Source organism: Rhea americana, unplaced genomic scaffold (assembly GCF_003343005.1).
Source record: "Rhea americana isolate MKP2758 unplaced genomic scaffold, rheAme1 scaffold_11, whole genome shotgun sequence".
In the NCBI taxonomy this organism is placed as follows: Eukaryota; Metazoa; Chordata; class Aves; order Rheiformes; family Rheidae; genus Rhea; species Rhea americana.
In genome coordinates this window covers 421,821-437,751 of record NW_028185150.1, presented here as the reverse complement: position 1 = coordinate 437,751, position 15,931 = coordinate 421,821, and the positions used below count along the sequence as shown (strand labels likewise).

At 36.9% G+C, this 15,931-nt stretch overlaps 1 protein-coding gene across 5 annotated transcripts in view; it reads left to right on the top strand.

The window, feature by feature from the left end:
* SPIN1 (spindlin 1) overlaps nt 1-15,931 on the top strand; it is a 53,629-nt gene that overhangs the window by 22,871 nt on the left and 14,827 nt on the right. For all 5 annotated transcript variants that reach the window (XM_085312685.1, XM_085312655.1, XM_085312677.1 and 2 more), the window contains exon 2: nt 8,567-8,791. In XM_085312685.1, the coding sequence (XP_085168811.1) occupies nt 8,740-8,791 (52 nt within the window). In that variant the 5' untranslated portion in view covers nt 8,567-8,739. The remainder of the gene's footprint in view (nt 1-8,566; nt 8,792-15,931) is intronic.

Sequence of the window (15,931 nt, the reverse complement as noted above, 5' to 3'; positions counted from 1 at the left end):
CTAAAAAAAGGAATATCTAGATGGAAAAACATGTTAAGCATTAATTGTTTAGCTCTGTAGACTTCTAGTGTAGGATCTCATTGTCATAACTGCATGTTAAAGATTCCTGCACAGTGATTTCTTGTACTAATTAAAAAAAAAAAAAAAAAAAAGTCTCCTTTATAAGAACTGAAACAATATTTACATTCATACTGGAGAGAAAGTTTCTGAGTTGCATAATTAGAGTTTTAAATGATGCTTTTTCTNAAAAAGCTGTGGATTAATAAAGGGGGCTTTTATTAGGTTATATTGAGATTCCTTCCTGCCTTTATGCTTGTGAAATTTAAGAGGATATTTCCATGTCGCTTGATGGATCAGACTTAATTTCTGATTTTGCACGGTAAGAATCTTCAGACAGTTTGTTCTCAGAGCTCTTGCCTGCCCCACTGAAGATTAAATAGAAAATCTAGACTGATACAACCTGGGGCATTATAACCCTGAAGGTAAGTACAAATTTTCTCATGGTGCATTCAGACATRCTTTAAAATGTTAAATCATGTGTTTGAATGGGATGAAAATACTGTTTTTATCCACATGAAAGATTCTGCAGAGTAGGAAAGCCAGGTACTCCCTCTAAGGGTATACCTGAACAGCAGTTGAAGACTATGGTAACGTGCAAAAGAGGATGTCTGTGCATTTAGGTAGGTAAAACACGATAAGAAAATTGGAGGGAAAGAACAGAGAGAAAGAGAAATAAGGTGAAGCCCATACAGGCTGTGCTGCCTAATCTTAACTACTATTACGAGGCTTAACTATCTGTGCTGGCTTTAATGTAGATTCCCCCCCCGGTAAGTCTAAGTCTATCTGAGGTACATATGCATCCTCACTGCACGAATGTTCAGAGGGGTATTGGGCTCTGCCAGACTAACGCCACATTTGCCAATTGAGGCATCTGAGGTCAATTTATTTTGGACAGTTTACTATTTATTCTGTGTTTCCACCTGTGACCTACTGAGTAAAATCTTTGATGCTTATGAATGCAATGCTATTCTCAAGAATCCTTTGGAATTACAGATATTGTATGTCACATCTGGAAGCTGCCACTTTTTAAAGGTAGAATCCTGCATTCCTGTTGGATATGGAATTCCCACTGTATGCTTAAGGCTAACAAGATATCAAATGAGTGAGATATGGAGGAGGAGATGTCACCTGAATTTGTCATGGGTCAGAATGTCTGAAATAATCCTTTGATTGCAACAGGATTTAGAAGTATTTGAAAAAATGCCTTCTTGATATGCCTCTAAAATAGTWCAGTTTTATATACCTGAATATGTTTTTTAATACCTGGAGCACTTAAGTGCTTAATTTTTAAACCGCAACACTTGAATTTCAGTGATGCAGCAATAGTCAGAACAATCCACTGTATTCTTGGACTGGAAAACATTTGGGAAATCTCACATTTTATTTTTCACACGTGGATTTTATTTTAAGAATGAGATGCATACTTCTGTGAATGTTTGAGACAAACATGCTACCCTTCATTGTAGGGTGCTTAGAATTAATTTCCTGAAATGGATCTCTCCCCTACTAATCCAAGGCTGCTCAAGGAGCAGATGCCAGTGAACGATGTCCAAACTGTTGGTCCTTGAGTGGATGAAGCCTGTTGTTCCTCTAATTTGGAGCAGTTGTCCAGGACGGTGGTGTCAGATGTAATCACTCTGGATTTGGCTTTTTTGTTTGCTTGGGTGTTTTTTCCATAGAAGGTGGAAAATCCTACTTGGCTTTTTTTGTTCCAGGCTGTTGACAGATGGGCACTGTAATGCAGTCAAGAGCACGTTTAACAGCTTCGGTACCTTGCATCTCCTGCAGTAACTAGCTATGCAAGCGTAAACGTGCTAAGAACCGTTCTCTAAGCTTTCTGAGGGTGTCTTAGCACTTAAACTGTAAAAAAAAAAAAAAAAAATTTTAAATCGGAAATCGGCTCATTGTGGTACTGGTGAGAACACTGTGCTTTTATATTCTGTTTTTAACTGTAGTGTGGGAATTCTAAAAACTAGTTGAGAGGCACCCTTCAAATGCGAAGAGGGTGGCCACTGAGCCCCTGAAACTTAAAATACTAAGCAAATTCGTTAAACAATTTTGTAATACTGACTCTGTAATGAAGTTCTTACTGCTGCCTTTGCAAAATGACTGATTTATACAATCCATCTCAGTTTCTTTCAAGTTTATTGCAGAAATGCTCCCCTCTTAAATACTGAATTGAGTAAAGTGAGAGAGATGGAGTGCTTTAATGATTTGTATGTCACAAGGAAAATTCAGTGGAAGTAGAGGAGGAAAAAAAAATATACTGCCTGCCTCAGTAACAACTAAATCTTGCTAATTCAAGGGGAAAAACAAGGCAGGAAACATTGTAAATGATATGGTTGGGATTTCTGTTCCTAGTTGTGTGGTTTGGATTTTTTTTTTATTTTATTTTGGATTGTTTTTTCTATTTTAAGAGCTTCAAGTGCAGTCTTCAAGGGTTACATACGTTCTCTTAAAATTACGCAAATGCCTTAAGTTCATGTTTGATAAAAGATAAGAAATACTTTTATTCAGTTCCTGGATTGTTATAAAGTATTATAAACCGATCCCTAGAATTCCATAAGTGTATGTGTGTACTGAAGATAAAAGCCTGTATTTATTTGAATGTAATCTGTTCTTTTTTTGGCTTCCTTGTTAAGGTCTTTTAACTGTGATTGTGGCAGAATGAATTATATTATGCTGACCCTTGTACTGTACACAGATGCTTTCAGTATACTTTTCCTCTTTTTCTCTTTCAACATGAAAATGCTTAGGAAAACAGATGAACTTCAGCACAATTTTTTTCCCCTTTAGCAGAAATCATGCAGCATTTATAATCCCATTGCCAACAGGAATAACTTGTATGGATAGCCCTATCAACAAGGAATAGTTTGCACAAATTTCAGATTATTTCAGCTTTTTATATAATAGTGTACCATGGCATCAATATAATATAGCATCTTAGAGTAAGTGTAACTTACAGATTTTATTTTTTACCATGTGTTTTTAAATATGTATATGCACACAGCTATATTCCAGTGCTTCTTGTTTCTGTATGTTTCTSGGCAGATAACAATAAATTTATAGGTAGAGGAAAAGCTATAGAGGCTGTCAGATGCGGGAGGGAAAGCAGTGCTTGATTTGGAGTCTGTCAGCTGATACATTTGAACTACAGATTTATTGCTTTTTTGTGGTTGCCAGCTACAAATCACTAAAAAGTAAGCAAGCTCTGTGAATACAGGTTTCTTAGCCATTAGATGGTGGTACTCCTACTAAATCCCAGTGACAGGAAGGAAAACTTTAATCTTGATGTGCTGGATGAGTTTGTGGGATACCTCTATGCAGATTTGGAATTCAAGCAGCTGAATTCTAATACTTTAGCAAAGCCGTAGCATTTCTTAACACAAACTAAGAGCAGGTGTACCTTAACCTATCTGATAGCCTTCTCTGATGGCATGACTGGCTGGGTAGATGAGGGGAGAGCAGTGGACGTTGTGTACCTTGACTTCAGCAAGGCTTTTGACACTGTCTCCCATAACATCCTCCTAGGCAAACTCAGGAAGTGTGGGTTAGACGAGTGGACAGTGAGGTGGATTGAGAACTGGCTGAAAGGCAGAGCTCAGAGGGTCGTCATTGGTGGCAGAGTCTAGTTGGAGACCCGTGGCTAGTGGCACCCCCCAGGGCTCAGTACTGGGTCACATTCTGTTCAGCTGCTTCATCAGTGACCTGGATGAGGGGACAGARTGCCTCCTCAGCAAGCTTGCTGATGATACCAAGCTGATGATACCAAGCTGGGAAGAGTGGCTGAGACACCTGAGGGCTGTGCTGCCATTCAGAGAGACCTGGAGAGGCTGGAGAGYTGGGCRGAGAGGAACCTCATGAGGYTYAACAAGGGCAAGTGCAGGGTCCTGCACCTAGGGAGGAATAACTCCAGGCACCAGTACAAGCTGGGGGCTGACCTGCTGGAGAGCAGCTCTGCAGAGAAGGACCTGGGAGTGCTGGTGGATGACAGGTTGACCATGAGTCAGCAATGTGCCCTTGTGGCCAGGAAGGCCAATGGTCTCCTGGGGTGCATTGGGAAGAGTGTTGCTGGAAAATGGAGGGAGGTGATCCTGCCCCTCTACTCAGCCCTGGGGAGGCCTCTTCTTGAGTGCTGTGTCCAGTTCTGGGCTCCCCACTACAACAGAGACATGGAGCTACTGGAGAGAGTCCAGCATAGGGCTACAAAGATGACCAGAGGGCTGGAGCATCTGCCCTATGAGGAACGGCTGCGAGAGCTGGGCCTCTTCAGCCTGGGGAAGAGAAGCCTGAGGGGGATCTTATCAATGTGTACAAGCACCTGAAGGGAGGGTGTCAAGGGGACGGGGACAARCTCTTTTCAGTTGTCCTACCAAGAAATCTCTTGTGCTGACCCATTTGATTTCAGTGTGTCTTCTGTGAAAGAAGTCAAGCCTTGTGACTTGTTAGGTTCACCCCACACCGAACTGTCAGCTCAACCTTGGGCACCGCGTTGTGTACAACTGCTCTAAATGCCACAGTGGAAAGGTGGGAGCCCACTAGGTGGTGCCAGAAGGCCTGTGCACAGATAGGGCCGGGGTGGGGGACAGGCCTGCTTTGAAGCTGCAAGCTTGTAGTTAGCATCAGAGAGGTATATATCCTGGTTTTACACYTGCATATTGTCACAGCTGTGCTTTTGTGCTAGGTAAAGTAACATCCTTCCTCAGCGTTGGTAGTAGAGTCCGAAAGCTTTAGGTAGCATGCAGTAAATCGTTGTGCTGTGTGTTGCAAGGAAATGCTTGTAAYTTCAAGGGAAGCAGGTGTGAAATTTATCTTTGACTCTGTGAAAACACAGATATTTAAGGCTTATGTAACAAAGACTTTATTTTAATGCTTTTAACCAATTACAGGTTTATGAAGGGGGTTAAACCAGTTCACGAGGAAAGCTGTGTAGTGTATGTGTACTGAGTGTGCGTGCTGTTTTTTCCTACTTTTGCCTTTATGCTGCAAAAAAGAAAAAACTCGAGTACAAGGCAATACTTGTATTTTCTCCTGTTCTGATACTGCCTTCATCCCTATCCCTACTGTGATAGTATTATTTTACTAGTTTTAGTGAAACTAGTATGGTGAATGACATTAAATTCAAAATCCAAAATAAATAGAAAAATATGATACAAAGCATGTAGCTGCTGCATTCAGTTTAAGTGTATTCTGACCTAAAAAAAGGAAAACATGCACTGAGCATTTTTATTTGTAAAAATAAACTAAATTCCCGGGCTGATGAGTAGCTGGAGCTGATGGCTAATTAGCAACATACCCGTTTTCAAGTGAAAACCTGCAAATGAGTTGTTGGACATGGCTGTGGGGGCGAGGATGACAAGTACCATAACTGGTAGGCTGGGACACCTCTCATTTAGAAGTTACTGGTAGTGGGTAAAGACTGTATAGTATATTCTGGATGTGCTAGATTGGATCCAAAAATACTGTATGTGTTGCGTTTACTGTATGAAAGAACAAAGTAGTAAGTAGAATCAGTACACTAGGTTTTTATCAATAAGGCTGGCATCTGTTTTCAGAAGTCCTACTGAAATATTTCAAAGAGACTTGACGAGTTCTCACTTCAGATTGTTCAAATACTAAATTCTAATGCTGTTAACAGAWWTATGCTTAAAAATAGATTGTTTCATAAGGCAACTTAAGTACATCCTTCTAACAAGGAATTTCTGTTTTTTCCATAGTAGTATGGCATGTTGCTATTAGCGTGTCACAAGCTCATTATTATATTATTATACCTSTATATGAAACATGGTATTCTTAGATATTGGATTTTGTAATAAATGGTTTGGAATTTCATGAATTGACTTTTTTCCCCTCCCATATTAAGGATTTACAGTATATACGTGATAACATTAAATGTACTTTTTATTGTTCATCATATTTAAAAGTTGAAGTTGCGTGGGCTTTTGGCTTATTTTTAGTATGGCAAATGAGACTTAYGTATAGTTTAAAATTCAGGATCTTATCAAAGTATATCAGTTAATCTTCAGAATATTTGTTTTTAATCTCTTTATTAATGTCTTAGAACTGTCAGTGTGAAACTGAAATGTTAAGAATTCAGAATATTAAGTTTAGGAAAGCTGACTTAAAACTTTCACAGAAAGCAGGTGAAACTTAGTGTTGAATTAGCGGAAGTTAACTGGCTTAGTTTCTAGAAAGTCTGTTTGAGCTGGTGAATCAGCTTCTCACTTGAATAGTCTTGTGTCCTCTGGTTCAGAGAGCAGAGTGAAACACTTGATTAAGCGTTAGCAAATGAATTGTGACTCTGAAGGATGAGGAAGTCTTTTTCCTTTTGAGAGGTATGATTGTGAATTTGTGTCATAGTCGTGAGCGGGGACAGATCATTCCAATAAAACACTTTACTAGTAGGAAGTCAAAACTTCAGGAGGGGGGGGGTATTATTTTTGATAAACATAGCTACAGAACCAGTGAAATTAAAGTGCCTATGCAGTTCCTTAAAATTTATTTGCCATGGATTGGAAATCTGAGAAGAGGGGAAAAAACATAATGATTAAAGGTGTTACAGAATATTTTTAACTTCTTGGATAATATGTCAACAGCTCGCTGGAAAAGTGTTTTTTAGCTGCTGAGTCTTAATATTTTTCATATTTTAAGTTAAATTATAAAAATATTTTTTTTCCTCTCTAAAACATAATATCTCATCTGGATGAAAAGTGGTTTTCTTGGTTTTCTTTTGCATGTGTACACGGTGCCTGTGAGACTGAATATGGGACTACATCAGACCACTGCTCTGTATTCAAAATTTGTTTCAATTATCAGAGGTGCCTYTGCACTAATCTGTTTTAATCTATAGTAAATGTTTTTGATCGGTTTGGTAGGAAAAACAGTGCTTACCTTTTGTTCTGGTTAAATAGCTAAGCAGACTAATTGCTTCATATTCTTTCTTCAAATGCTTTTTAAACCTCAAATACTATTCTTCTGATACTCTTCACAATTGTATACGATGGGCAGCTTTCAGGAGCTGGAGGTGTGGAAAAACTATGAAGTTCCTTTGAATGTGTGTGTGGGGGGGAGGGGAGATGATTTTTGTTGTTTGTTCAGTGTGTTTTGGTTTTTAACTTTTTTTTTTTTCAACTTTAGTCTCTCAAATTGTCATGACTTCCTGGCTATGGATATCTAAAAAGCTTACTTTCTCTTATGTATTAGAGATCCTTCCAAACACTACAAATTACCGAATGCTTGCCTATCTAGGCACACTAGCAATTAGTGCGTAGTTTTTTTTGTCTATCTATTGCACTTTGTTCCTGGGGAATATTAGAGCGATGTGGATAGATCTTCTCAGAATTAGTGGATATGATTCATGTAAGAACTGGCAAAGTGTTAGAAGATATAAATGCAATTTTCTGTGTAGTACTTGTACCATGCCTCAAAGCATTTCCTTGTACGCTCCGTTATTCAATAAGACACGAGCATAAGGTGCAGCGTCTCCCACTGCTGGGACACTTGTTAGGGGCATTCCTCTGTGTTTGACCGCTCGGTCACACTTTTGTCAAAACTGACAGCAGCTTCCAAGGCTGCTGTCTGGAAGAAGTATAAAGGGAGGCCTGGCCGACACTTGACTGATGGGTTACAGAGAGCATGATTACAGCAGTCGTGTTTCTTAAGGAAACCAGGCTAGAAGGATGAGGTTACCTAACCYGTTTTAGCCACGGGCAGCATAGAAATGAATGGATTAATCAGGATAAATGTCTGCTGTCCAGAGATGTTACTGTGAAATCCATTGATGTAATACTTCCAACTTTTTTAGGAGATTACAAGCATCTCTCACTGAAGTCTTGAAAAGGACTTTAAAAAAGTTCTCCGTACTTTTCTGCCTCATCTAGAGGAATGTGATGACTAAATGTTTTAAGAATCTTAYGAATTTAGATATAGAGAATCACCAGCCCCTTCTATAGATCTTCTGTAAACTAGTGGCTTGGTCAGCAAACTGACAAGTAGAATTTGTGGATTTGGTATCATTGATGTCTTTTTTTTTTTGAAGATTTTTTTTTAAAAGTTATCAGTAGAATTATTTCTCTACAATGTAGTTTTGGAGCTTTTTTATCTCTAACAGGTGGGAGTAGTTGATTTGTGCTTTACCTGTGGTGAAGGTAGTGCAATTTTCTCTAGTTTCAGGCAGAAACTAAGCTATACTCAACTAAATGCCTTTTAAGAAGTTTTTCTATGTATTTCTGTCTGTGGATAACTCTATCTGGTAGCTTTAATTACTTACCCATTCTCTTATGGTATATGGAACTTGTGCTGTGTACATGAGGAAAGGTGCCAGCCCTAGTACTGGTTTGGCTGTCTTCTTGCCTACCTGCCCTCTTTGCTGAATGTGTTCAGAATAATGGAGTATGAAGTGGTATTTTGTTGAACGTAAAAGCAAAAATATTTTATTTCACTTTAATGCATATCTTAACCATGTCTCAAATCTGGCTGTTTATGCTTTGTCTGTTTTGTTTTTCAGAGTACTGTAATTCAAAGTCGTCCTCCTACATTTGGTGAAGAGCAAATCCATGGTTGGATGGTGGATTAATAAGTGGTAGTTGTCTTATTGTARAAGAAGATATTTTGGGAGTTGGGAAGAACTGGATTTTCACCCTAGTCCAGCAGCTTTGCTGCTCACTTAAACACAGATGAATGAAGACCCCATTTGGAAAATCACCAGGTCAGCGATCCAGAGCTGATGCAGGTGAGGTGTTTTTGTTTGTTTTTTTGGTGGGTAAAAAAGTGATCTTTGACTTTTTTATGTACTAGTGGCTTTATGAAGCTCTTTGTTTTGTTATTAAGTGATTAATTTTATTGTGGAAACTGTTGAATTGAAGAGGCATACATAACTTTAATTTAGCAGTACAGAATCAGATAAAATGTTTCTTTTCCTTTTTAGAACTGCACTTAACTTACAGTTCTACTAAAACTTTGATGTGATAGGCTACTGAACAGTGTGTGGTAGAAGTAGACTGACATTTTTAGGGAAAGATTGCTCATTGCAGAAGTGTTGGTTGAGTCAACAGTGGAGTAATGTGTTCCCCATGTATTTATAAGTTGCTGCAAAACCCTTAATGGCTTGGTAGAAGAGGATTAGTTAGTAATTGCAAAGGAGCATCTCTTGAAAACAGTTTGGAAAAGTTTCACTAAATGCACACAAAAGTTATGACTACAAAATGTGTTCTCTAAATTGAAATAGGTTAGCTATTTAAATAATAATAATTTAATTCTTTATTCAAGGAAAGCGAAAATAAGAGTAACCACTCTTTTATGACTTAAAATGACCATAATTTTTATGATTGGTTAGACAAATTCTAGGTTTTATAGCTTGATAGACTAACAAATAGTTTTGTGCACTTCGTAATAAGGATTATCAGCACTGACAACAAAAGAATCAAGCTACCAACTTGATTGGTAACTGAATACTGTTCTGTATGCTGATATTGGATCCTGTATAACTAAGGCAGACCATTTCGGCTGTGTGTTGTGCTAAGGCTAGTATGCAGGCCAGGGACTAGAAATCATCATTTTTAAGTCAAGAATTCTACTGTTGTTTGGAGGATGAAAATGTTAATGTTAAAAATGAATATTGTTCATTCTTTAATTATTTGATTATCTGAGAAATGCAACTTTATTTAGTCATTTTTTTCCTCTTCTGAAATGATTTCATATTTTTCAGTGGAAAAATGTCCTTCGTATTTCATATTGCAGCAGAATCTCACTAGTGACCGGTGCAGGGAGAAACTTTGTAAACACATGGTGCAGTACATCTAATGATCTGTTGGTGCCTTCTAAAAAAATTGCATGAAACCAAATGAATTTCATATAAAATTGGGGAAGCTCAGTATATTTTTAAAAATAGACACACAATATTGTGTTCTGGTGCTTTCAGTTACTTGCCCAGTTCATTCAGAAGTTAAGTAACTGGCATTAGAAGATTTCTTAGAAAGGTTTTGGGAAACTTTTAAAACCGTTTTAACCTGTGATTAGGTTGCATTAAAGTTACTTTTGCTGTCAGTCATCTGAAAAATCTGGCAATTTCAAAGATAACTCCTGCAAATATTTTTAAATGATGGTTTCAAAGGAGAGACCCAGTGGAAACTTTTAGATACTTACTTCAGTGACTTTTCATCCAGCTGACTCATGAGTCATCCTTCCCCTTGATACTACTAGAATATCTGCGGAAGGAGAATTGTAATCCTTAAGAGAAAGGAAAGTAAGCTTTGACCTGCCACTTTCTTCTAGTATTGTTACTTCTAAGCCTTAGTTGGGTACTGTGAGAGTTCAAAGAATTCAAATGCTAGCTTTTTAAGGTTTAAGGTAAACAAAAATTTATCTAACAATCTAATTGTGACTTATAATGAACAATAACTCTACAGCACAGATGCTATTTTTGCTTTATAATATACAACAGTTAGTAATTAGATCTTTAAATTTTTCTGTTTGGGATGCGGACAAAATCTACTGTACCTTGCTTAGTTATAGATACATACTAGGAAAGAGTACAATGGGTTGCCATCACTAGGAGACTGCATAGCCCACTCCATGGTGAGGATAGAGTATGTGATTCTTGAACGTAAAGTTACTGAACACAGTAGTGTGCATGTCTGTGGCCTCTACAATTTTATTAAAATACAGAGCATCTTTCCAGGATACAGTTTCAGGAGCTGAGCCAGCTGCTGTGTGCATGGCATCATGCCCATGCCTCTCTAGTTAGTGCGTGATGACCCTCCTGATTACAGAGGAATGTATTTCCCGCACCTTATGAATACCATCTAATATAATTGTCTGCAAGATAAGTTGTGATTACCCTCGTGTTTACCCTTGTGTTTATATTTACATTTAACCTTTTTAATTAGTCTCTTGTTTTATGCTGTAGAAATAAGTCATGGTCCTTTATAGCCTTTCCAAGTTGGTGGGATTCTCTGCCTCTGGGAGGTAACAAACTTTGGTGGCCAGAAACAATCCCAGTGTCTTTACTGAGTGACTTGAAGAGAGAAAGTAATATTTTAATAAATAAAAGAATAAAAGAGCTGGAAAGCACTAAGTAGCATACTTGGTTATGTGGTTTGTTCAATTTTAAAAGCAAGTGTGTGTGTGTGTGCATATATATATATATATCTTTTTTTTTTTGATACTGCTCCTATTAGGACAAGAGAGCGTGGTTAAAATTGTAGAGAAATCTTTCAGCGGAGTCAGGAATTCATTTTACCACTATGCTCTTGGTCTGTTTTGATTGAAAGAACTCTCTTCCTTCCCCAAACTCTTTCAGTTGACATTAAGCTATATTAGGTCTAATAGTGTTGGATAAACATGTCTACAGCCTTCTTGAGTCCCTAAAAGTAACTTTGAAATAGCTACCTGGTCAAGAATAATTCCTATGTGATTATGTGGTTTTCTTGCAGAAGCCTCTGCCATGTAATTTAAAAATGTTGAGCTTTGCTGCTTATTGTGAAGACAGCAAATATTGTGAGAAATAAGATGCTGAGGTGTCTTTTGAAGAACCCACATAATCTTAAAGGATTGAGTAGTGCATGCCATCTAATGTGACAACAGTAAAAACATTGCTAGTAATTTCTCCATCCTTATCCCTGTTCTGTCCTCGTATTTCTCATCCCTCCCCTGTCCCGTTGAGCCAAAACATGCACTCCCCCCTGACTAAACAGTCTGTAAGAAAGTTTGTTTCTGTTACTGTGCTTTCTCTGAAAGCAAAGTAAGATAGGATTCAGAAATAAGTTTTGAAGGAAGCTTCACTGTTGAATTCTAAGGATCTATTTTAAGAATCCATTATAGGCAGAATTAACCTAGGATCAAAAAGCACACTGTTTGACCAAGCTGACAATTAAATGCTTAGTTCTGTTGCTCTAGGCTGGGACTTGGAGTTTGTGTCGTTTTTTCTTTTTTTTTTTTTTTTTTTTTTTTTCAATTACAAAAAATAATTATTTTTGTAGTCCTAAGACATTGTAATGCATAGCTAACACTCGAACTGATAGATTTGAGGAAAACATTCATTGCTCAAAGTGTATAAGTAATCCAATTACTTTAATTTTTTTGTTCAGTTATAAATTTTTTTATAGAAAACTAAGAATTCAAGGTCAGCTTAGTTGTACAAAGTTTTTTTTTTATCTGAAAACATGTTTTTTCAGAGTGTTCTAGTTAGAACTTAGTGCTTGTCATTCCATAGTTACAGGGAGGTAAAGGATGTGAATTTAAACCCTTGCTGTCAATGGCATTCATGCTGTATAGAATGTGATAACTCTCCATTCTTGTTCTCTAGTTAGTATTAACATCTTTGAAGTCATGTTACTGCTTGAGACCAGACTGTACTTGGCCCCAAAACACTTGGTACACTGATTTTTCACTTGAAAGATTTGTGTGACATTGTCATTTTTGAAATTGTTGGGGGATTTTTAAATGCCTTTCTGCTGTGAATTAGGTGCTTGACAGTGACTAGTGCTAATTTTGCTTCTGTGATAAATGAACAAGATTTAGACAATATTGGGGGGGGTGTCAGGAGAGTTAATATAAGCAAAATTGCTCCTTTGCTTGTTGTGTTTGGCAGTCTTTTTGCTGAAGGAGAACAGTTAAGTAGGAGCTTGTGAATTGCTATTAGCATATGATGAGACTAAGATAGAGCTTTTCTTTTTTCAGTTTTATTATGAGTTAGAATCAGCTGCTTCATATTTTCAGTTTTTATTTCACTTTATCTTTTGTATCCTTTACCCTTCTTTTTCAAACTCTTCCTCAAAAACCCTCATTTAAAGTAGATTCTTCATTCAAAGCAAACGCTTCCCCACAAGATTACTTAYCATCAAGGCCTCTGCTCTACAGAACCAGAATATTTTTATATTTTATAAGAACATGAATATTCTTGGTTCAGTACTTTTGTATTTATTAACTATAACTATATGGAATTTTTATTTTTCTCAAGTATCTTAAGTCATTAAGACATAGTAATACTTAAAAAATCTAGGCTTTACTCATTAAAATATGTATTCATAAATAAAGGAGTCTCTAAAGAAATTATACAAGCTATTTACAGTTCTAAACTAGGAATGAAGTCCTCTGCACAGCTTTGATTTGTTTCCTTAGTAAGATAAGATTTCTCTTATGTTTTGATAGTTTATTTCTTTCTGTAATCTAAGAAAAACTGAAATAAACATTCTAAAGCCATCCTAATTAATCTTTAAATTCCTATAGGGAAAAGAAAAACCAAACAGCAGTTCTAAATATTATTGTGAACTTGCTACAGTGAGCTTTGTCACTTTGAAGGAATAGCGCTTGCAGTTATTCAAAGACTGCTTTACATTAACYGCTTGAAACAAGCGTTTAATCTTGTCATGAATCAGGTAGTATTTCRCAGCAGGGACAAAAGAGGTGCTTTTTGGTCCATAGATATTCCTCTGTAAGTGACAGTGGTTGTTCACCAAATGTTTACCACTGATGTACGGTGCTTATATGCTGCACATCAAATTCCATATCTGTTTGGGCATAAGGCCTTTTTGTGCCATCTCTGGATTTTGGTGTGAGCCCCTATTAGGGAAGGGGTCTGTTGCACGCTTCTGTTACACAAATGGGAATGTGTACATCTTTTGCAATCTTAGGGTTAGAACATTATTTAATACGTGATCTTTACAAGTATGAAACCAGTTTCCTGAATTATAAAGACTGTGTTTGCTGATACTTTCTTTTTAATATCTGTAATAATCTTAGTTATTGTTTTTAAAGCATTACTTTCTCTTAGATACTTTATATAATGAATGGGAGAAGAAGCAGTTTGATACAGCTCTGGTATGCTGCTACTGTTTTACTCAGAGATATCTTAGTTTTTCTGCAGCTGAAAGGGGATCAGGCAGGGAAATCTGGTGTATTGTGTGTGTAGCTACAATGCCAATGCAACTGCTAAATCAAGTTGTCTTACTGTATATGTACTTGAAATCTGTAAGCACTTTTCTAATGCATTTTTATCATATTTTATCATGCATACCCTCTATCATACTCTTGATATCAAAATCCTCACTGAATAATTGCAAGGATTTTACTGGTGTACTGCTTGAGTRTATCTTGTTAGTATTAATAAAGACCTTTTTCAGAGGGAGAAAGAAAGCAGTACTGCTGACATCTTAACACTTTTTCTTGCCTTTGAAGTTTAGAAACTAYTCAGACTCTATGCAGGTGCTATTGCACTTGAGTTCCACAAATAATATATAGTTGTGGTTTTCCATTTAAAATAAAATGGAAGAACTATGTTGAAGTAGTTCRCTTGAATAAGGAAAGATTGAGGCAGGTGGATCATCAGGTAATTTTGGTTTTGTCCTTACTATATAAGGACAAAACTAAAAGATGTTAAATGTAAGGATACTGTGTTCTTTCATCTCCTTGTCTGTAGCTGCTATAAGGAAGAGAAATGTTCAGTGAACTGCTATTAAAATTTGAGGATATCTAGCCATGTGAAGTGCTGTACAGCTCAGGAATTCAACCTGGGATGTGCTTAAAAAGAGTTCATGTTTCCTTGGGATATTAATACATTCAGACAGTACAAAATACAAATATGAATTGTGGCCAATAGACTTGTAATCAGTGCTAGGGCAGGTTTGTTCTAGGATTTTCAAATATATCTTGCTGTCATCTCTTCTTGGAGATAGCTTATGTTCATATTAAATATGAAAGGCTGTAACTTTCAGTATTGAATTAGRGTGCTATGTTAAGTTACTGACTTGAGCTAAACAGCACGTAGTCATATTAGTTGGCTTTGGTTTAGAGCTCAGTATGTGAGCAAMCAAGTTTCTGCAATCAGGAACTGTTAAGCTCATTTTCACCTGACAGCAAAAAAAAGGGTAACCAAAAGTCACCTCTCAAACTTACCAGAGTTTCATTGTAAGCATTTGGTAATTTRCAATGTGTTATTTCATGCATAAAGATCTTAGGCAAGAAATTCTGTACATAACTGAACTTGAGAGAGAAGATACCTGGCTGTAGAGCTTGAATCCTACTGGAAGTAAGAGATGCCCTCTTCACTAATTCCTTACCTTGAGCTAATGCGCATTCCCAATAGTTTGCACAGCTTCTCTGTAGTTCTTCCAGCCTCTGTAGCAGAGTTGGGATTTTTTTCCTCCCTCTTTTGTGTTTCTGTAGAAGTTCTTTTTCTGTTCATTTTAGAAAGCTTTTTGCTTATGGCTTCTCTTCATATGCCCTATATAATGTTCATACAGTTCATGAGCTGAGGATGGAAAACAAGTTCTGTGCCGAATCTCTTTGCAGAATACGTGGATACTTTTGATACACCATTTTAACTATTGGAGCTGATTTAATTAAAATCTTACTTTATCTGATAAACTGGTGAAGAAAGATGTGAAATCTGTGTGTTCGTGTTCTTACAGGACTGTTCCTTTTACTATGGGAGAACCGATTTTTAAGAATTGCTTTTAAACGTTTATCCTCATACACCAAAAGGGTGGCTAATGATATAATTGGAAAGCTTGTTTTCAGAGTGATGGTCAGGTTCCAAAGTCTATTGGGTTTCTGGTCAGACTTTTTGTGATATCTCTTATTTTCATTACTAGCTAATAGTTCTTAAAAAGGAAAAAAAAAAAAAAAAAAAGCATCTGTAATTACTGTTGGTAGTCTGAAATTGCAGTTAGGATCTTTACTGTAGCTCTTAGCACAGAAGGCTTCATTTTTAAAACTTGAACATTCCAGCTGTCATTACAACTGGAGATGCAACTTCACACGGATTCAGTACAATCTTGAGTGCTGGAAACATCAGATGTAGTCTTATTTTAATTCTGCTGTTTACATCACTTTGTATATGTCCTCTTTCTTCATATGAAATCCAAAGATTAAA